General features: G+C 60.3%; 3 protein-coding genes across 3 annotated transcripts in view; all 3 read left to right on the top strand.

The window, feature by feature from the left end:
• HPSE2 (heparanase 2 (inactive)) overlaps nucleotides 1-8,420 on the top strand; it is a gene marked incomplete at both ends in the record, with an annotated part of 105,549 nt that extends 97,129 nt beyond the window's left edge. Inside the window, 3 exons of the mRNA XM_082286416.1 lie at nucleotides 6,919-7,064; nucleotides 8,026-8,172; nucleotides 8,255-8,420. Of these exons, the coding sequence (XP_082142542.1) occupies nucleotides 6,919-7,064; nucleotides 8,026-8,172; nucleotides 8,255-8,420 (459 nt within the window). The remainder of the gene's footprint in view (nucleotides 1-6,918; nucleotides 7,065-8,025; nucleotides 8,173-8,254) is intronic.
• Nucleotides 8,421-10,098: 1,678 nt separating this feature from the next.
• HPS1 (HPS1 biogenesis of lysosomal organelles complex 3 subunit 1) lies at nucleotides 10,099-14,776 on the top strand (the record flags this gene model as incomplete). Its single annotated transcript, XM_082286414.1, is given in 18 exon segments — nucleotides 10,099-10,270; nucleotides 10,273-10,430; nucleotides 10,497-10,639; nucleotides 10,899-11,007; nucleotides 11,208-11,368; nucleotides 11,445-11,547; nucleotides 11,648-11,752; nucleotides 11,839-11,908; nucleotides 12,013-12,080; nucleotides 12,620-12,787; nucleotides 12,862-13,038; nucleotides 13,108-13,175; nucleotides 13,304-13,426; nucleotides 13,528-13,588; nucleotides 13,784-13,933; nucleotides 14,030-14,143; nucleotides 14,273-14,355; nucleotides 14,614-14,776. Coding segments are annotated over 18 exon segments (2,196 nt in total).
• A 1,316-nt stretch (nucleotides 14,777-16,092) lies between these two features.
• PYROXD2 (pyridine nucleotide-disulphide oxidoreductase domain 2) lies at nucleotides 16,093-20,329 on the top strand (the record flags this gene model as incomplete). The annotated part of the gene is made up of 16 exons (XM_082285834.1): nucleotides 16,093-16,249; nucleotides 16,676-16,695; nucleotides 16,923-17,016; nucleotides 17,090-17,163; nucleotides 17,269-17,415; nucleotides 17,559-17,712; nucleotides 17,920-17,981; nucleotides 18,095-18,192; nucleotides 18,605-18,746; nucleotides 18,839-18,973; nucleotides 19,073-19,145; nucleotides 19,256-19,412; nucleotides 19,546-19,700; nucleotides 19,823-19,929; nucleotides 20,035-20,155; nucleotides 20,259-20,329. The coding sequence occupies 16 exons, from the start codon at nucleotides 16,093-16,095 to the stop codon at nucleotides 20,327-20,329; spliced, it is 1,767 nt and encodes a 588-aa protein (XP_082141960.1).
• Nucleotides 20,330-21,728: the final 1,399 nt, after the last annotated feature.

Here is a 21,728-nt window from a genome sequence, read left to right on the forward strand (position 1 = left end):
GGAAGCTGTTCCTGATGACTGGAAGTCTGCTGCGCGGGCGTCTGGCACCCCCATCTGCCCTGCACGCTGGAGCACTAGCTCTGGTGGGAGTGATGCCTGCAGGCAGGGAAGGGGTGGGAGAAGCAAGGACTGGCAGGAGCTGTTGTTACAGGACGTTTGCTCTGACCACAGACGGGAGGGATGAAATCCCGGGCAGTTCAAGTGTGCATGGGGGAAAAGCTCTCCCATGAGATGTCAAGCGAAACCATGGTCTGCTTAAGGCAGAGTGGAAACGGTGCCCTGTGGAAGTCTTCCAGCGAGCCTTGGCACAACTGCCTGGAGCAAGTTTGAGCAGGGCATCCACCACCTTGTCCTTTCCATCATGTCTCAAGGACTGAGGCATTGTCTGCTTTCTGCACTCTGTCTCCTTCCAGGAGTTCCAGGTTAGCTCTGAGGATCATTGTATCTGTGAACAAGGAGACAGATTTAAAGCACCTAAACTCTGCTTGCTGTCACAGTGGGTAATGGGGCCTTTCCCTCTTGGTGCATCAGAAAAAAAGGTCTCTGAAGTGCAGATGCATGGACTCTCAAATGAATCAAAGCCATGCTGTGCTAGCAGCTCTGGCACCCACCCGCCGGAGCTGCAAGACATGTGCAGAGCTGGAGCCAGTCTGTTCCTCCTGCGCTGGAGGATGGGGCAGAGACAAACTCCATCTGGGACCAGCAGCAGCAGCAGCATCTTGGTCTTGGAAGGACAGACACAGCCACTGCCCACACCTCTCAGAGGCACTATGCTAGTGTGAAACCTGCCCACCTTGGTCACAAAGCCATCCCAGGGCTGTGGATGAGGTGGGGCAGAAGGACCATTCCCAGAGTGGATTTGTGCTCTGGAAGAACAGGAAACAGAAAAATTGCATTTGGTTTCCAAGCCCTGTGATCTGGCAGCTCCGCTCCCTTCCTGTAGCCTCCATCGCCTGGACCCTGTTAGGGAGAGGTGATGACAAAAGAGAGATTTGGCTGTTCCTCCATTTGCTCAGATCCCAAGAAGGTGGAGGCCACTGGCTGGGGCCAGGCTGTGAAGGGCAGTAGGCAGGGTTCACATCCTACTCACCACTTCCCTGTTTTCTGGGCAGGCTGTCCCCTCAGTGCCACTGGTGCCTGGCAGCACAGTTCCTGTGGCTGTTGCTCCCACGGTAGGAATTTTGCTGTAGATCACTTGCCTGAAGAGAAAGCTGCAGGAAGATGTAAAGGCATAATGCAACGCAGGAAAGAGTGGTGTGAGATGAGGTGTTCGCAGCCGTTAGAGCAGGAAGGAAGCGGATCAGCATGGTGAACGCAACAGATGCCCAGGCAGAGACTGTCTGCAGCTTCAGGGAACTGGTGGTGGGGCTCCTGCAGGGACCTGGCCTCAACAAAAAAGGAATTGGTCAGCATCAGCCATTCCTTTCATGGGCAGAGGTGTCTGGATCAAGGCAAAAGTCTGTCCTGCCCAGGAGGGGCAGAGCACAGGGAAGATCCAAGGGGCCGCTTCTCTGCAGCATCTCTGTGTGCTGCCTCCTCCTCCCCTGCTGGTGCCACCAGCCTCTGGCAGCCCAGTCCACGTGAAGCCCCCTTGTTTGGGGCTAGAAGCAGCCTTGTTCCCCATTCATAGACCCTCTCTGGAGTGTCCCCCATGGTGCTCACTCACAGACGTCCCCAGTACAGCAGCAAATGTTGTAGGAGACTTCTCAGTTCTCCAGAACCTCCACACAAGGAGGGGGCACACACAGAACAGCAAACAGATCATGTCCCTGAGGGTGGGGGCATGAGAGCTCGCGAGGGCAGCATTAGTGTCTGCAGCTGATGATTTTGACTTCAGAAAAAAGTTTTTCCCTTTGGGATGAGGCTCTGCCCCGCTCTGCTTGTCACAGGACCTTGTACAGCATTTGGCTGAGAAAACCTTTAACTCCCCCTAAGAAGCACATAAAACTCAGGGATAACTTTAAAAGCAGAATTATCCAGCCTTGCTGAAGGAACAAGCAGCTATGGCTTGAACAGGATGTAAGGACCTCCGCAGGGAGAAAGCTTTGGATGGTGAGGATCTCTTTAATCTAGTGGAAAAAGAAAGAACAAGAACCACCGGTTGGAAGCTGAAGCCAGACAAATTCAAGACAAAAATAAGGAGTGGGATTGTTAACAGTGCGGATATGCAACTGCCGGAAGAGGCTCCTTGGGAAGCAGCAGCTTCTCCATCCCTTCAAGTCTTCACAACCACAATCACTACTTTTCTGTAAGATGCTTTTGCCAAAAACAAGCCATCAGGCTCAACAAAGGGATAAAAGAGCAAAGCTCTCTGTCCTGTGATGTTCAGAGCAGCCAGCCGTTATCTCCATACAGGTTGCTGGGACTGTGGAAAAATGCAGATGAAGGTGCAGGAATGGAGCTCTCTGTAACAGGCTGTTGAAACTCGAGTGTGCCTAAGGCACAGGGGAAGAACTTGGGCACCTTCAGAAGCGAGAAGAAGCAATAGAAAGAGGAATAGGGTGAGCAGCAGCCAGCTGATGCTGCTGGTGACTTGGGAACAGAGAGCTATGCCCTGGAAGCCCCAGCCAGAGGAGGCTGTGCACCACAGGCTCACAGCCAACTCGTTTGAAGTTCAGCAGCCTTTGCTGGTTACAGTCCCCAGGAGACTGAAGGGCTATGGCTCTTTTACTCTGGTTTTCTGGTTATGGAAACATCTTCTCACACGTGGAGAGCGCGGAGCTGAACAAACTCAGGTGGGCAGCAGAGCTGCTTTGCTGCCTCTAGGAGAGAGCGTGGGGATAACTCCTGCACTTCTGATGGCTCTGCAGACAAGAGGGTCTGGCTAATAGTTCTGCCTCAGGGTCTGCCTAATCAACCTTGTTTCCAAAAGCTGAAGTCTCTAAACTTTCTCCAATGAAGTAAAATGTGCAAAGAGATCAAGTGGGACCCTCTGGGCTTTCCCTCTCTAGTGGAAAGCTTGTACGTCTCACTGGCCCCATGGGGTTCAGAAGATGAGGCTCCCTGAGCTCTGCACATCAGCTCACTCAACACAAGCACCCCTCCTGCCCACAAATCAGGGGTTCCAGACAGGAGAGCTCCTGAGGCACAGGAGGGCTTTGCCTTCAGGTGCTCCTCACCTGCAGTGCTGCTTGATGGGTCTGCAAAGTAATTAAAGCAAGAAAGATCCCTCAATTCCCGTGGGACTAATAGCAAACCAGATTCCTCTCTGCTATACCCCCTCTACTGCTACAGCTGTATTGCTGGCTCAGCCCTCTCAGTAAGAGTCTTCTGTGACTTCAAAAGACAAATCCTTTCTGCAGTTGCACTGATTGGAGCAACCTGTCTCCCTGGACATTGCTGGAGCTGCCCCTGACAGGATGTCCAGCACCACACTGCACATCCTTGCAAGGGGTGTGTGGGCACTGCCAGCCTGGGGAACTTGCTTGCACAGGCTGTGCCACATGGGAGTAGGTGCCACCTGCTGTCGGGGGCTCAGGAAGAGGTCACTGATAGTGGAAAAGCCACCCTGATTGCAGCCAAACTGGGTTTCAAGAGCAGCTATTTCCCAAGCTTGTCCCATTTGAACAGGAGCTGGTAGCTGCAGGTGCCCAGCAGCCCTGGTGTGATTTTTACTGGGGCTCACTCACGCCAGTGGAAGGAGCAGCCCTGGAGCATCAGCCCAGCTGGGGAAAATGTCTGCCCTCAGCAGGTTTGTTTCAGTCGTGCTAGGTGTGTGTGTGTGTAATTCATCATCCAAGTGCTTGGTGTCACCAGGTCCTGGTAATTTATTGCAAATAACATCATTTTGGCCTCTCACAGAAGTGGATTTGAGATGATGCGAAAAGCTGCAGCTGTCTTCAGTGCTCCCCTGCAGTGAGCTGAAGAGCTCAAGTGCCTTGAGACCAGTGCTGACAACTCCTTTTTCAGCCCCGGGTCATTTTTCTGGCCCTCCTTTGAACTCTCTTTGGTATTTTCACATCCTTCTTGAAACTGAGACTTTGGAGCTAGCTTTGCCAGCAAGGTGAGGTAAAATCACTGCTCTCCCCTCTCATCTCCTGCAGATGTTGGAGGGACACAGTGGTCCCTGCACTGCCCTGGAGGCATTGCCTGTGCTGAAATAACTGCACACTCAGCCATGATCACCTCATACTTTGCAGAACAGCTCACCCTAAATCACTGCTGACTGTCTCACCCATCTCATGGCACCTGCATGGGAGTTTCTTCTCAGAAAAGCTGGGTACCCTTAGCTGGGCCAGAAGCTCACAAAACATAGCCAAAACTTTTCAGAGAGACAAGCATCTGTCCTTGTGCCCGGCTGGGGACATGCTGAATGGCACAGCTCTGCCCATGAGCCATCATGGCAGGAGCCTGGGGCTTGACTCCCCCAGCTCTGCAGGGTTTGTCAGAGCATCCTTGGGAAGAGCATATGCTGAGATGTGAGATTTGGCAGCAGCTGGGGCAGGTCATGGGGCTGGGCAGCTCCCAGCATCCCCACATTACAAACCTTGCTGCTGCTGAGCTTTGAGAGTGGAGGGACACTAATGTCAAAGCAGCAAATCTCTGGGGACCACCCAGCCCAGAGGGGTGGGTGCTCAGCTGGAGGCTGGAGCTGCTGGTGCCAGCTCCCCATGGAGGCAAGACCATCAAGAGTCCCCTGCAGAACACCTCTTGAGATCCATGTGGAAATTCTGAGGGCAGACACCGAGAGTCTGGCCTCTATCACCCCCATCACTTGTGGGTGAAAGCAGCATCTCATCAGTGGAAATATGGAGAGGAGGTAAGAAAGCCCAAGAGGGCTTCTAGAAAAGACCTAAGAGCCTGAGCTGACAAGGTAGCTCAGGACACCAGACTTAGTTTTAACTCATGACCATGGGACTAAACACTGAAGTCTGCACTTAGCTTTGTCCTCACTGCAAACTCAAGTAGTTACTCATCTAATGACCGCTAATCAGGGTGGCTGGCCAGAGAGACAGCAGTACTTTCTCCTGCCTGCTGTGAGCCTGAGCAGCACAGGCTGGCACTGCTTCCCACAGAAGCTTGGTGCAGGCAGGGACATCCCCAGGCTGTAAAGTAGTCCAACAAGCCAGCAGGGTCAGGGACAGTGGCGTGGCCTCGTTTACAGCACACATAAGCAGCATTAAGCAACTGCAGCTCATTCTCCCTGGGCGCTTTGGCCTTGTGGCTGAGCCTTTTCAGGCTACACGAGCCTCTCCTCACTCTCCTCTTCACACTCACATCTCCTTCGGGGCCCAGAGTTTGCAGAGGAAGCAGTTACCAGGCTGGTGTGGCACAAAGCCCCGTGGTTTTGGCTGGGAGTAGCAAGAAGAGAACAGAAGGTGGCTTTTCCTCTAGCATTGTGCCAAGATCTTGCCCAGAAAGTGAGAAGTGTGTCTGGATCTCTCTTTGCCAGACCAGCTAAGTGCTGATGGAACAGATCAGCTTCTGCTGAGCTGGAAAGAGCATGGGGCTGGCAGTCCCATCTGGCTGGTGGGTTTTGGCCTTATGCTGGTCACTGGTGCCCCGCTGCTCGGTTTTATATGCCGACCTCTTTACCCAAAATGCATGTTAATCAGGGGTTGTGTGAGGGCTCCCCACAGACAGGACGGATAACTGAGTCTATATGAGATATCTGCACTTCCACCTGCCCATTCTGCCCTGCATCTGGGGGCCTGGAGACCCCATTCCCAACCACATGCCCTTCTGGGATGCAAGACCCCTTCCTCACACTATCCTGACCATGTGGGGCTTTCCTTGCCCTTCCCAGGCACTGTGCAGAGCCACAGGGTGCTTGTTCAGTACTCATTTCCTCCTCGCTGTGCAGGTCAGACCTGAGGAGCAGAGCAGCCCCTGGTGCTACTGTGACCATCGTTGCTGGATGTTTGACAGGCCCAGCAGGGAGGGGGATCATCCCAATTGCCCTGGGGCACATGGCCGCTCTAGGATATCCAGTCTGAGCTGTTCAGAGGGTGTTCATCCAGAGTGCTCATGTGTGTGAAGGTGCCTCAGCACCCACAGGCAGCCCTCAGAGAAGCAGGGCGAGGCTCCATCTCCCCAGCATCACCTGGTGTGCCTGGAGCAGCAGCGGGGCCAGAGCCCCATCCTGCAGAACAGCAGGCAAGGGCCTGAGCCTGCCCTTTCCCTTCCCACAACACTGCTTCATTTACCACACACCTCCCAGCTTCTGCAGCGGATGAGTGGGGGGCCCTGCCGGCAGCGGCCTCCGTCACCACACAGCCTCACCTCCCTCCCCAGGGCTTGGGGCCCATCCTGTGTGCCGAGCGAGGCCGTGCCCTGCGGGAAAAAGTAGTGTGTGGTGACGTAATTAAGGTTGCACCATTTATGCGTGTAGGGTCTGAGCATTTCCTCTTTCTTGACTGCTTGGCTTCCCCATGCTCCACAGGAGGCTTTAAAATGGGAGAAATACCTCTGGAAAGCTGAGTACCCTCAGCAATCCCAAAAGCTGATGTGCCATGAACAGAGACAAAGAGCAGGGGAGAGCTCTGGTGTGCTCCAGCTCTGTGTAAAGAGTGGGGGAAGAGCCTGCTCCGGTGACATCACCACCCTGTGCGCATCAGCTGGAGCTGGTGTGCAGCTCCACAGCATGGCTATGTGTGCGTCCATGGGTATGTGCAAGGGTACTCATGCTGCCCCCCATGCTCTGCAACCCAGCCAAAAGCTGAGCTCCTTCAGAGGGTACCCACGTCTCTCAGCGTGGGCAATGTATTCCTCCCTGAATCTCTTCCCTGGAAACATCCATGCCATCATGGCTTGGACCGCTCAAAAAAAGCTCATCCCAAGGCAGACATCTGGCACACAACATTTTCACCCCAACAGCCAGAATTTTGCCAGGCTGCAAGCCGGGGAGCCAGCCTTTCCTGCCCACGCCCTCTGTGAGTAGGGGCTGTTTTGCTGCTGACTGTCCCCTCTGACCCCCAGGACTACTGGCTGTCCCTACTCTACAAGCGCCTCATTGGTCCTAAGGTGCTGGCGATCCACGTGGCCGGTCTCCAGAGGAAACCCCGGCCCGGCAGAGTCATTCGAGACAAGCTCCGGATTTATGCCCACTGCACCAGCTACCACAAGTAAGCAGAGCAAGGAAGGCTGAGGGTTACAGGGTGGGATAAGTGGTATCCCCAGGAGATGGGGACCGACAAGGACACGCTGGGGCAGGTTGGCTTCCCAGGATACTCAGTCAGGTGCTGCTCTGGCCGCTGTCACACTGAAGGGAGAGCGCCGGGATGGCGATGCCTCCGATGAAAGTTGTGGCAAGCCCGCGCCTGGGAACGGGGCCGGCTGGGACCGGTGCAGTGGCCGCCGGGCAGCCTGGGCAGCAGAGATCAAGGGAGTGGATTTCACACGAGGGGCCCCCGGTCGGTCGGGTTACTCGCCAGGCCGCGCTGCCGAGGAGCCTGGCCTGGTTATTGTTTCGCTGATAAGGTCTTTGAAAGCACCTCAGCGAGCCGGGGGGGCGGCCACCTCCTCCGCGGACACAAGTTGCTATTGTGGAGGAGGAGAAGCTGTTTCTTTACACAGTCCAGATGCTTTCAACATGCCTCCAGCTCGGTAGGAAACCTTGTCCAGTAACTGACAGGTGCAAAGTGCTTTATAGCCTTTGTTTGGGGCTGCCTGATTAGGCAGGGACAGAGGATCAGTGTCTGGACCTGTCTGTCAGGTGCCTGGGGTGGAGGGGGCAGACGCCATTCACGCACAGAGCTCCCCTCCGTTCTCAGCCTCCTCCTTGCAAGGCTGCGGGAGCTGTCCTGGGACTGACACTCTGTCCTGGGCCACCCCCACTCTGGACACCGTTGCAGCATCCTCCTGTGCAGTGTCACTGCTGGCTGAAGAGGGGGGTTGAAAGGTTTTGTCACAGAGCCAGGCTTCATGATGGGAAGGTGGCATCTCCCTGTGAAGGGGCAGCAGGATGGTGAATCTGGATGTCTCCACGAGGCCAGTTCTTGCAGAGACCCCCAAGCCCCTTCTTGGACGTGATGCTCCTTGGGCACACGGCAGTGCAGCCCTCATCTCCCACTCTCCCCTTTGCAGTCACAACTATGTCCGGGGATCCATCACCCTTTACATCATCAACCTGCATCGCTCCCGGAAGAAAATCAAGCTGGCAGGGACGCTGCGGGATAAGATTGTCCACCAGTACTTGCTGCAGCCCTATGGCAAGGACGGGCTCCACTCCAAGTAAGTTTGATGCTGGTGGCTGGGACTGCCACCACTGTCCCATCCTCAGTGCCGCTGCGCTGACCCTCCCCTGGTCCCACAGGTCAGTCCAGCTCAACGGGCAGCCGCTGGCCATGGTGGATGACGGGACTCTCCCCGAGCTGAAGCCTCGCCCGCTGCGGGCCGGCCGCACCCTGGTCATCCCCCCGCTGACTATGAGCTTCTACGTGGTGAAGAATGTGAACGCGCTGGCCTGTCGGTACCGATAGCCCGCGGCCCACAATGGACTCGCCAGCCCCGCTCCTGCCCCCGTGCACTGCCCAGGTCATGCTGCCTCCTTGGCAGCCCACGCAGCCTCGCCGTGGGGCCGTGTTGGGCAGCTCCACGCCATGCCCTCATCCTCACCCCCAGGATGTCCTCCACCTTGGCACCACTCCTGCCCTGTGGCCGCGGAGCTCCACATGCCTTGGCCGCCATCCCGCCAGAGCAGTACGACAGCCACTTTGCAGGGCCTGCCACCATCCGTCCCGTGAGCTGCGAGAAGCACCCGGGCTCTCGTGCCTGCTGGCTGCAGGGAGGGTTGGGGTGCTGAGCCCCGGTATATCCCGGGACGGACACCCTCCCCGACCCCCTGGTCCCGCTGCCCCTCGGGATGACCCCTCCAGCAGCCGGACCCCCTTCCCTGGAGGCGGGCAGTACCCCGGTGCAGCAAGCGCATGGAAGCAGCTCCCTCTACTGCCGCCGGGATGCCGCCAGCGGCCTGGCCCGCTGCGAGATGCACCGGGCGGGGCGGGGCGGGGCGGGGCGGGGCAGGGGGCTCCGGGGCCGCCCCGGGCGGGCGGGCTCGGGCTCCGCGGCGGGAAATGTTGATTGTTAAATTATACATCCCGGAGCGGAGAGGGGAGGAGCGGTGGGCCGGGAGCGTCTCCTGCCCGGGAGAGTGGCGGTGTCGCGGGCAGGAGCAGCTGCGACGCGCCCAGGCGCTACCGGAGGTGTAATAAAGTTGGGCTCTCAACCGTGCCGGCGTCTTCTGTCCGCCGCGGGCCGGGCCGGGCCGGGCCGGGCCGGGCCGGGCCGGGGCGGGCGGGAGGGGAGCGGTGCCGCTGTCACACAGTGCGGTGCGGCGGACACACGGTGCGGGGCGGCGGTCACACGGTGCGGTGCCGCTGTCACACGGTGCGGGGCGGCGGTCACACGGTGCGGTGCCGCTGTCACACGGTGCGGCTGGGGCGGTCACACGGTGCGGGGCGGCGGTCACACGGTGCGGTGCCGCTGTCACACGGTGCGGTGCCGCTGTCACACGGTGCGGGGCGGCGGTCACACGGTGCGGTGCCGCTGTCACACGGTGCGGGGCGGCGGTCACACGGTGCGGGGCGGCGGTCACACGGTGCGGTGCCGCTGTCACACGGTGCGGTGCCGCTCTCACACGGTGCGGTGCCGCTCTCACACGGTGCGGGGCGGCGGTCACACGGTGCGGTGCCGCTGTCACACGGTGCGGGGCGGCGGTCACACGGTGCGGTGCCGCTCTCACACGGTGCGGTGCCGCTGTCACACGGTGCGGGGCGGCGGTCACACGGTGCGGTGCCGCTGTCACACGGTGCGGGGCGGCGGTCACACGGTGCGGTGCCGCTGTCACACGGTGCGGTGCCGCTGTCACACGGTGCGGGGCGGCGGTCACACGGTGCGGTGCCGCTGTCACACGGTGCGGTGCCGCTGTCACACGGTGCGGGGCGGCGGTCACACGGTGCGGTGCCGCTGTCACACGGTGCGGTGCCGCGGTCACACGGTGCGGTGCCGCTGTCACACGGTGCGGTGCCGCGCCGGGCCGCCGGGGGCGCTGCGCGCGTGGGCGCGGCGGTCACGCGCGGCGGAGCAGGAAGCGGCGCGGGGCGGGTGGAGCCACGCCGTCCCGGTGTCCCGGTCCCGGTGTTTCTCCCGCCGCGGGCCATGCGCTGCGTCCTGATCGCCAGCACCGCGGCCGAGCTGCTCTTCTACTGGGCCGATGCCGCCTTCCTCCGCCGGCTGCGGTCGTCCCACGTCGGGCAGGTGAGGTGGGACGGGGCGGCGCGGGTGCGGGTGCGGGGAAGGGAGCGCGGGGTGCGCGGTCGCGCGTGGGCGCTGACCGGGAGCGTGTGGCGCAGGGCCCGGCGCTGGAGGACGGCCTCAACACCCTCTTCGCCCCCCTCATCATTTCCTGCGCCGCGCTGCTGGAGAAGCTCTCCGACACCTACACCTGCTTCGCCACCGAGGGCGGGCGGCACCTCCACGTCCTGCACACGGTAGGACCGGCACCGGGGACCAGGGACCCCTGGCCGGCCCCCGCCTGACCCCGCTGCCGGTTGCAGTTCGGGGACTGCCTGTACATCGCAGTGAACGGCGACGGGACGCAGAGCGAGGACGACCTGCGCCGGACTCTCTTCGTGCTGCGGCGCTTGCTGGAAGTTCACTGTGGCCTCGTCACGCTCGACTCGCACCTCATCCGCAAGGAGTGAGCGGGCACAGCCACCGGCACAGGCTGGCATGTCGGGATGTTGGGGTGGCTGCCCCGAAGTGCCTTAATGCAGCACCGGGGGCTGGGATTGGGTGTCTCCAGCTGGGATCCCCCCTTTGCAGCAGGACCCCCTGCCTGCCGGGCTGCAGCTGGGTTTTGGTGTGTCCGTCCCGTGTAGGGAGCTGGGTTTTGGTGTGGACGTCCCACACAGGGAGGTGACAGCCACCAATGAGTTTACATTCTCTGACCGCCGCAGGTTGCGGCCGGCTGATTCGGAGCAGCGGGAGCGTGTGTGGAGCCTGCTGCGGGGCCTGCTGGAGACCTACAGCCACCTGCGGGAGGAGGACCAGAGCTTTGCAGTGGAGGTACCAATGCTCTGGGGTGTCCCTCACTTTTGGGGTGTTCCAGGGGTGGGAGGCTGCATGGAGTCCCAGGATGTGGGAAAAGGTGGTGGGCTGGGGACTTCAGGGCAGCTCCCCTCAGCAGTGGAAGCTCAGACCTGCCTGTAGGGCTGCAAGGCTGGGTTTGAGGGAGTTCAACAGCCTTCCCTGCTCCTGCACCCCAGGCCGTGGAGCGGCTGATCCATCCTCAGCTGTGTGAGCAGTGCATCGAGTTCCTGGAGCGACAAGTGGTACAGTACATCAATGCCAGCCCGGAGCGTGGTGGGGACGAAGTGGGCCATGCCTTCCTCCTGGTGCACACCAAGCTGCTGGCCTTCTACTCCAGGTGTGCCCAGCCCCACCACCCTCCCCAGGGCAGCCATTTGTCCTGCCAGCTGACCCTTTCCTTCTCTGGCCTGCAGCCGCAATGCCAGCTCCATCCGTCCAGCTGATCTGCTTGTCCTCATCCTCCTGGTTCAGGACCTGTACCCCAGCCAGAGCGCCGAGGAGGAGCTTGGCCTGCAGGTGCTTTAGAGGAGGACTGGGGGCGCAGCAAGTCAGGGCGCTCCCATGGGGTGATGCCTTGACAGCTGGGGCTTAGGGGTTTTTTCCCTCTTTTTGAAAGCCCACAGCAGGGAATGTTCTCCCTCAGGGACCCAAGAGAAGTGAGAGCATCCCTGTGAGTGGCCCTGGCTCCCATGGAGCTGCAGACAAGGACTCAGATGACCAAGTGAGTCCTTGAGATCAGGAGCTGCAGGATGCTGGAAGGGTTGCCTGCATCGCTGCCATCGCTGACCCATCTGTTTTTGCTGGCAGGACACAGATGATCTCTCTGTGCCTGAGGTCTACTACACACCTGAGCCCTCACCAAGCAGGCACAGTACAGGTGAGTGCCCAGCTGGGCAGCAGCCATGCCCCACACCCCCAGCCCTGCAGAGGCTCCGGGGCTGTGAGGGGGGCTGGAAGGGTGCCCTGCCATGTTCTCTGCAGGCAGTGAGAGCTGGTCAGAGGGAGCCGAAATGGTGAGCATTGGGGAAGTGGATGCTGCAGACGTCCAGGTGAGCATGGAGTCCTGCAACACCTCCCAGCTCCACACCTCACCAGCCTGTCCCAGTGCCCTTTGTGGTCTCTGGTCCTTTTCACTCATCTCTTGCTGTGCTGCAGCTGTGGGTGCCCTGCGTCCCCCATGTTGTGCGTAACTGTGACAGCTCTGAACTCCTTCTCTGAGGCATTGCTTACAATGAGCTGTCAGCAGAGAGGGAGAGGGGCTGCCTCAGAGCAGTCCAGTGTCTCCCTCTGCTGCCGTTGGTCTTTCTGGGCTCCTTTCCTTATGGAAAAGCACACTGCAAGCAAACACTGGCCTCGGTTTAAGGCATTTGCAGCCTTAATCTTTGCAACAGGCTTCTTCTCTTCTGCTCCTCTGGGGTCCCTGGGCGCTTTCCTCACTGCTGATCTTTTGCTACATGGCCCCTGCAGCTCCTTTGGTTCTGTCATGCCTGGTTGCAGCTTTCAGGGCAATGATGCATCTCTACAGAGCATCCTTTGTGTGAGCTGTCTCATCCCCACAGGGCACTGAGCACCTCCCCTGTCTTCCCAGATCGCAGAGGACTTGCTCCAGACCTTGGGGCCTCTGGTGCCTGAAGCTTCAAACCCCAGAAGGATCTTTCTGGATGCCAGCCTGCGGGAAGGTTACTACCCCTTGCTGCCACACACCATGCACTGCCTCCCGCTCTGGCCAGGCATCTCCCTTGTGCTACTGACCAAGGTGAGCTGCCTCTGAGGTGAGGGAAGCTATGCTGGACTGAGTCCTGCCTGACCCACCTCTCCCTTCCCTGGCAGGGCCCCATGACCCAGGTGGCCATCACCTTGTACCAGCTGCTGGATGGTTTCTTGGTGCTGGAGAAGAAGCTGGAAGAGGGACCAGAGGTGGGAGTCGCACGCTCCTACCCGTTCCTCGCTGAGCTGCGGCAGCGCATGGACAAATTTGTGAAGAAGCTGAGTGGACATGACATCCAGGTGGGAGTGGGGACATGAGGACCCTGTCCTGTTGTCCCCACAGCCTGACACAATCCTGTCTCTTTCTAGTTGCAGAACACCTGGTTGGACTTCAAGAACAAGATATTTTCACGGAGTGAGCCTGGGAGCTCCCTGGAGTGAGTAGGGGGAAGCCAGGGAAAGTCTCCAGGACAGGCAGGGACCTTTCCCAGCCTGGGGACCAGCACTGTCCCTGCAGTGCTAGGGACCCAGTGTCCAAACCTGGTGTCTGTGTCCCCTGGCTCAGGCTGCTGCAGTCAGTGGCAAACGTGAAGCGGCAGCTCTGCTCCGTGTACCGCCAGCTCTTCCTGACCTCTGCTGGCCACAGCCTGTCCCAAGGGCTGCGGGACCGTGCTCAGAAGCTGATGAGGTGAGTGCATGGGGATGGTCAGCATCCCCAAGGGGCTGCCCCACACCCAGCTGTGCTGGGGCATGTGGGTCCTGGCCTCTCACTGTGCTTCTTCTTGGCAGGGAGAAGCTGCTGGACTGGCGGGACTTCCTGTTGGTGAAGAGCAGGCGCAATATCACCATGGTGTCATACCCATCTCTGCAGCTGGGAACCCAGCCTGGCAAGGGGGTGTCCCCAAGGGGGTAGCAGATGTGGGAGTGGGACCCTATCCCCTGGCACCGGGATCAAGGGGAGGAATGTAGTGGGCAAAGGTGGTTTCCCTGAGGCTCAGGGGCTGTCCTGGAAGGGCACCAAAGTTGTTGGACACCCTTAACCCATCCCACGTACCTGGAAGACTTTCCTGGTCTGGTGCACTTCATCTATGTGGACCGCACAGCTGGACAAATGATGGCACCATCGCTCAGTGTGACAGAGAAGTCCAGCTCAGAGCTGGGCAAGGGTCCCCTGGCCACCTTCATCAAGAGAAAGGTACTACTCATGGGGTAGGTGTGGGGTGGGAACCGCAGAAGAGGGTGGAAATTGGAGGGGTTTCTGCTCAGGCTTCAGATGCCCCTTGTCCCCCAGGTCTGGTCCCTGATCACACTGGCCCGGCGATACCTACAGAAGGGCTACACGACACTGATGCTGCAGGATGGCGACTACTGCTGCTCCTACTTCCTCTGGTTTGAGAATGAGATGGTATGTGGGGCCAGGAAAGGGCTGAGCCCCTCTTTCCCTGGGGCAGGGAGCAGGGCTATAGACACAGCCAGCTCTGACTCCTCAGTAGTTCCATCCCAGCTCCTGCCCTCTGCTGTCATTTCTCCCCAGGGCTACAAGCTGGAGGTGATGGAGGTACCAGTTCTGTCTGACGATTCTGCTCCCATTGGGATGCTGGCAGGGGACTACTACAGGTGAGCAGTTTGCCAGCCCTATGGTTTGGCACCAGGGCTCGAAGCTCTGATGGCACAGGGGTCCCTGTGAGTGATGGCAGGATGTCACTGCAGGGTGGTACCAGTTGTGGTGTCACTGGGGTTGCATCAGCCCATCTCCCCGGGCTGGTGCCATGGTTTTGCTGTGTCCTTGCAAAGTACTTTATAGAGGGAAGGTGGTTAGAAAGGGGTTGCCTGTGTGCACTGTACCTGCCAAGGCCCCTGTCTTCTCCTCCCCAGGAAGTTGCTGCGTTATTACAGCAAGAACCACCAGGCAGAGGTAGTGAAGTGCTACGAGCTGCTGACTGTGCACCTGGGCATCATCCCCTCCGAGCTCATGGTCCAGCAGGCCTGCGACTTGGCCCGGCGCCTCTGGGAGCCATCCCGCATCCCTCTGCTCTGAGCTGCCTCCAGCCACCTTGGGGCCAGGATTAAAGTGGGTGTGTGGGTGTTCCCAGAGCCTGGGTTGCTTTCTCAGTATCTGTGTGCCATGCCATGGATTGTGCCTGCAGGCAGCAACTGGCAACTTTCCCATCCTCCAGCCTGGCCAGGGCTGGCATTGTCTCCTTTCCTGCTCCCCATGCTGCCACCCAGCAGCCAATGGGGACAGGCAGAGAGCGGGGCTGGGAGGTTGTTTACAAATCACTGTCTTGCTGAAAAGTGCATTTCCAGAGCAGGATTTATAATGTTAGCTTGGCATTACTGCCTGGCTTTGGCCAGAGATCAAGATAGTGTAGCCAAACCTGAGTGGAGCAATGGTCTAGGGTGCATCTCTCTTCCCCCTCACCCTGAAATGTGGGGTGCAGGGCCCTCAGAGGTTTGGCAGGCTCTGGGGAGGTGCAGCCCATCCTGCACCCCCTTCCCTGCACTCAGGCTTCCAGGCACCAGTTAGCCACAGCTCTGAGCTTAGCTGGGAGCAGCAAGTAAATCCTGAGGCAGCTTAATGTGTTTCCCAGGCACGTCTGGGCTCAGTGCACATCCAAACCTCAAGTACAGCTGGGAATGGGGCCAGCCCCAAGGAACTCATGCAGCCACTGCCCCTTGTTGCTCCCGTGCCACTTGCTGGAGCTGGGGACGGCGATTCAGGGAGCACTGGACCATGACAGGGCCTTTGCCCCGTCGTGCTGAGCCGGAATTTGCCCTGCTGAGCAATAGTGCTGGATTCAGAGCCAAGCTCATCCCCAAGCTGCCCCTTTTCCTGCTGCTTTCAGGGCTGTGCTCAGGGCTTGCCTGCTCACGGGGAGGGTGGGAGGGGAAGAGGGGGGGGCAAACTCCCTCTGTCCTACCGTGCTTGGTCCATCACCCCAGCCACGTGCCTCTGGACCATCCCTGGAGCAGAAGAGGAGCTGGGGCACGGGGGCGCTCAGGCCCCCGCCTGCCTGCTCAGCACATTCCCGGAGTACAGGCTGGGGAGCTCCTGGCACTCTGCTGAGCCCCAGGCAGGATCTGTCGCCTTCTCAGCACTGGGGTTTGTCTCCGGCCCCGCTGTAAGCCCCCAGCAAAACTGTGCCAGGGTCAGCACCTCGCTGGGGACAGCCCCAGCGGGGCAGCGCTCGGCGGGTGCCCCTGTCCTGACCAGCCTCCCCGCCTCTTCTAGGCGTTCCCTGCCCTGACCCCCCCGTGCATCCCTGTGCCCGGAAGCCCTGGGAAAAGTTCCGCCGTGAAAGCAAAGTCCAGGCTGCTGGACGCAGGGCAGCCGTGGCCAGGCGCTGTGGGGCGATGGCAGCTGGGCTCCCGGGAAGACTGAGCCTGGTCTGCTCTTCCCGCTGGCTGCAGGGCTGGCGTCTGTCCCTGGGGCCGTCAGGAGCGCGTTTGGCCCATGCCGGGGCTGCAGCCCGGCTGCAGCGGGAATACGACGCGGTGGTGATCGGGGCAGGTAACAGAGCAAGGGAGCAAGAGTCGAGCTGCGGGGAGCCAGCGGGGGCCCCCATCTGCCCTCCTCCCAGGGCACGTAGCAGAGGAGCAGCCAGGTGGGGACCACAGTAGTGCTGGATGCATTGCAAACCCCCAGGCTGCTCCTCATGCCGGGGAGGACGCAGGGGTCTGGCACAAACTGCAGCCCCCCAGCATGCAGAGCACTGTTGGAGCATCTGCTTTGAGCACTTCTGTCCGCCTTTGCTGCAACCATTAGGGCCAGGGCTGTAGGGCCGGGGGAGGAGGCTCCTTGTCACCCGTATCCCTATGTCCAGAGCCTGTTATTGGGCTGGCTGTGACAGCCCCATGCCCCAGGCATTGCAGGGTGCCCTGTGCTGTGGGCCCATCACTGACACTGGACTCTGTTCACCTCCCTCTCTTCTTGCAGGGCACAACGGGCTGGTGGCAGTGAGTACCAAGAGTGGCATTCTGCCTCTCCTCTATCCACAGGGGACAGCAGGGGACTGGGAAGGGTCAGCGCTGTGGGCAAGGGAGGGCTTTGGTGGCAGTGTCCATGGGGCTGGGGCTCCCACAGGCCCTCCCTAGTAAGGGGGGCACCACGTGCAAGAGGGTGCTCAGGTTGACAATGAGATCCCGGCTGGAGGGATGGGCAGTGCGTGCCGTGCTCCCCACAGGCTGCCTACCTGCAGCAGGCAGGGCTGCGCACGGCTGTGCTGGAGAAGCGTCACGTGCTGGGCGGCGCAGCCGTCACGGAGGAGATCGTGCCAGGTATCCCCCCGTTCCCCTTGTCCCCCGGGCCAGCCCCGGTGGCAGACATCCCCCACCACCCCACATCCTCCAGGGTTCAAGTTCTCCCGGGCATCATATCTGCTCAGCCTGCTGCGACCACAAATCTATGCTGATCTGGAGCTGCAGGTACTGGCACCCACCCTTTGCTGGGCTGCTGGCAACTCCCACCATGCAAGCAGGGGGACCCTGCTGCCAGGCTGTCCCTGCAGTGGGGACATCCCTGTCTTGCAGCGGCACGGTCTGAGGGTGTTCCCACGGGACCCCTACTCCTTTACCCCACTGCTGGAGGACAGGAGCCCTCCTCGCTCCCTTCTGCTGGGACATGACATGGCTCAAACTCAGCAGCAGATTGCTCAGTTCTCCCAGAAGGATGCCCAGGTACCATCAGAGACATGCACCTGGCACAGCAAAGCCCATGAGGGGCTGCCCTGCCCCTGGAGCGGCAGGGATGCTCCTGGGTGAGTTATCCATTGCACCCACCATGGTGCAGTCCTTGTTGTCCCCCCTCTGTCCCCTTCCAGGCCTACCCTGAGTATGAGGCATTCATGGGGCGCATGGTGTTGGCCCTTGACCCATTGCTGGATGCCCCTCCAGTGGATACAGCTGCCCTGGGGAAGGGTTCCGTGCTCCAGCAGCTCAGGAACCTACAAACCCTGAAGCCCTTGCTGCAGGCAGGTACATCTGGGATGCCAGGGAACTCTGATAGCAAGGGGTGTTTGCCAGTGCCTGGGGTGGACAATGCAGAGCCTCCTCAGGAGCCCCACCTGGGCTTGCAGGCTCTGGTAGCCTTGCTCACCTTGGTCTTGACCTCCAAACCCAGCTGGGCACCAGTAGCCAGCCCTGGCGCAGCCATGCAGGTCTCACACCACCTCTCCACCCCAGGGCTGGCACTGGGGCGGCAGCTGCCCCGCTACTACGAGGTACTCACAGCCCCCATCTCCAAGGTGCGTGCTGGCAGTGGTGGGGTGGAAACACCCACTTCCTCTCCTCCTGCCTGTCAGGGTGCTGTGGCAACTCCCCACCCCAAGCCTGGTGTGCTCTCTTTCTCCTGGGCCAGATCCTGGATCAGTGGTTTGAGTCAGAACCCCTGAAAGCAACTCTGGCTACTGATGCGGTGATTGGAGCCATGGCCAGCCCACGCACCCCCGGCAGCGGGTGAGGGTCCCTTCCTCCTGGGGCCCATGCCTGCACTGTCCCCCCATGCCATGCTCTGTGCTTGGCTCTGCTGCACCCCGGTACCACAAGCCCTGCCCCCCTGCCTCTCCCTCCCACTGCCTGCTCAACTTAGCCAGGGTGCCTCAGGGGCTGGTGCTGGGCAAGGGGCTGCCCCCAACCCTGCCATATGGCGCTCCTGAGTGGCCCCCACCTATCCCTTTGCTGTCTGGACACCTCTGTCCCCGGGTTCGGCTGAGTCCTGGCTGGTGCGTGCTCCCTGTTGTAAATGAGTTGACATCCCATGAGCTGGCATGGTTCCGCCTGTGAGGGCTGTGGCACCGTCCTCACTGCCCATGCAGGGGACAGACCCATCCCCTCAGCTCGCAGCTAACCTGGGGTCCTGTTACCACAGGTACGTGCTGTTGCACCATGTCATGGGTGAGCTGGAGGGACGGCGGGGGGCCTGGGGCTACGTGGCAGGTGGGATGGGAGCCCTGTCCCAAGCCATCGCCCATGCAGCGACTGCCCGGGGAGCCCACATCTTTGCTGAGAAGGTACGGGGTGTCTGTGAGAGGGGAGCTGCCTGGCCACCCCCACAGGCAGCAGGGATGTTCTTGGTAAAGTCTTGTCCCCTACACATGCCCAGGCAGTGTGCCACGTGCTGCTGGGCAGGGACGGGGAGGCGCAGGGTGTCGCACTGCAGGATGGGACAGAGGTGAGGAGCAAACTGGTGCTGTCCAATGCCTCCCCCCAAATCACCTTCCTGGAACTCATTCCTCAGGTACAGAGTGCATGGGGCTGGTGGGGCCTTGGCATGTTGGAATCCCCCATCCACACTGCCCCTCACAGCCAGCCTCTGCACTGGTGTATCCCACCCTAGGAGCAGCTGCCGAAGGATTTTGTCCAGCGGATCCGGCAGGTTGACACATGCTCCCCTGTCACCAAGATCAATGGTAGGTACCAGCAAGGACACTTCCGCTGCCATCCCTGCTGAAGGAACACTGGTGTCAGGCTTAGCAAGAGGCTGCACCCCATTTCCTCCATCTCCCCATCCCATGCCCAGTGGCGGTGGATCGGCTGCCCAGCTTCCTGGCTGCCCCCAATGCCCACAATGGCCAGCCCCTGCCCCACCACCAGTGCTCCATACATCTCAACTGTGAGGGCACCCAGCTCCTGCACCAGGCATTCACTGAGGCCACCCATGGGCACCCCTCCAGCAGGTAGGCACCTGTACTGGCACGCCTTGGTGTGCTGGGGATGGGAGAGGACAGTCATGGCAGTGGGTGCTGGGTGAAGAGGTGTGGAGTGGCTGGGTGCCCCTCTGCCTGCGCAGCTGGAGTACTGCTCCCCCAGGCCCATGATCGAGCTCTGCATTCCCTCAGCGCTGGACCCAGGGCTGGCCCCGCCGGGCTGCCACGTCGTGTCCCTCTTCACTCAGTACACCCCGTCCGTGCTGGCAGGCGGTCGGTCCTGGGATGAGCAGGCCAGAAATGCATATGCAGACACGGGTACGTAATGCACACACAGACCCCGCTAACACCCGTGGGCAGAGCTGCCCTGGAGCTGCACAGGAGCTCGCTACCATGTCCCCCCCTGGCCGCCCACCAGTAGTCCCTTCATCTTTCTCTAGTGTTTGACTGCATCGAAGACTATGCCCCAGGGTTCAAGGCATCCGTCATTGGCAGGGACATCCTGACGCCACCAGACCTGGAGAGGATCTTCGGGCTGCCTGGTGGAGTGAGTACCACACATGTCAACTCTGAGTGTCGTGCTGGTGCCAGTGCTAGTGGGCACACAGGCCTGGGCCAGGCACAGCCAGCTCACACAGAGCTCTGTTGGCAGAACATCTTCCATGGAGGGATGTCTCTGGACCAGCTGTACTTTGCCCGGCCAGCACCATCCTACTCTGGCTACCAGTCCCCAATTCCTGGCCTGTACTTGTGTGGAAGTGGAGCCCACCCTGGTGAGCAGAGCTGGGAGCTAGGACCCTCCTGGGGGCCTGCAGAAGAAAGGAAAGGGCACGTGAAAGAGGTGCACCACCATTCCCCATTTCTGCTTTCTTGCAGGAGGAGGAGTGATGGGAGCAGCAGGACGCAATGCTGCGCAGGTGGCTATTAAGGATTTCAGGCACCTCTGATGAGATTGGTGACACTGACTTCACCCAACACAGGGTTGCGACAGCAGCAAGCCCTACTGATCCCATGCAGAGCCCTCCCCATCCCCAGCTTGCTTCCCCAGCACCTCAGGGCAGCTCAGCTCCCAGCTGTTACCGTTACCTTGGACAGGTGGCGGCTCACAGCCTGCCACAACCCAGCCTTTCCCCAGTGGCTCCTGGACCCTGCATGACTGTGGCAAGCCTCACTCAGCCCCTGCCTGTGCCCATGGAAATAAACCCTGGCCCAGGCTCTGTCATGAGCACTCTCACTGTGTTTTTTGAGCAATTCATGCAGCTCCCACTGTGCCATCCACACTTGCTGGTGATGCAGCCCTGGGGGAGCTGTCAGAGAGGACAGGCACATTTCAAAGTAGTGGACAGGGACAAACAGCCCCTCACCCTCTCCTCTGCTCATTGATGCAGGCTCAGGTGCATGCAGGGCTGTTTGTACAGAGCTCCCCAGATCCAGGCAGGTCTGGGCCATCCTTAAGGGGCTTAGAACAAGCAGGGAGCCAGGGAGCTGCCTGGAAACTGCTTTGGTACCTGGAGTCCCCAACTGTCCTCAGTGCCCCGGCTCTTTGTGGCTGTGTGTACAGCAGACACGTGTCCAGCGGCTCAGAAACCACAGCAGCCAGGACTGGCAGCTGCTCCCTCGTGCCTCACACATGCTCCTATTCCCGACGGAAGCTGCCCGCACGTGTTCTGGCCCCGTCCCTCCATCCCCAGGGCAGATGTTCCGTGCTGGACACTCCTCAGCCACAGCAGGCCCGGGGTGTGCCCCTCACCCGGGCTGCTGCCGGGAGCCGCTGGCTGCAGATTACAGAGCTCGCATCCTCTCCCTGCCCTCTTCCTCCCCCAGACAATGCTCCCGATTCAGCCGCCCGCCTCGCCTCCTGCCGGGCCCTAAATACGGTGCTGACAGGGTGAGCTGCTGCACCTGAGCTGGCTGAATCAATATTGACCGGCCAGGAATAGTCCCGCAGCCCTCTGAGAATAGCCCCGCACGCCCGCCCGCCGCCCACAGCTTCCCGCGCACGGGGCTGCCCTGCTGCCGGCCGCGTATTTTTAGCTGCTGCCCTTGCTGGCTGCCCGGGGCTGCAGGTGCTGGCACCCACTGAGCCCCGAGGGAGGTGAGGAGCTCATTGGCTGACTCCTCAGGGCACAGGGGGACTCCTCCAGCCTGCCACCATCACATGAGCAGCAGGACACTGCTGCGAGATGAGGCTGGCAGGTCCCAAATGTGGGAGAGCCCACTAGCCCCCTCACTTCTCTCTTCTTACTGTGCCCAGGAGCAGAGGCAGAGCTGGGAGCGGGACCCAGCATCCGCCTGCCCTGCACCCCTGCCAGCATCTGCCGGGGGAGGAGTTCGGGGGAAGCTCCT

Source organism: Coloeus monedula, assembly GCF_965178545.1.
Source record: "Coloeus monedula genome assembly, chromosome: 8".
NCBI classification, from domain to species: domain Eukaryota; kingdom Metazoa; phylum Chordata; class Aves; order Passeriformes; family Corvidae; genus Coloeus; species Coloeus monedula.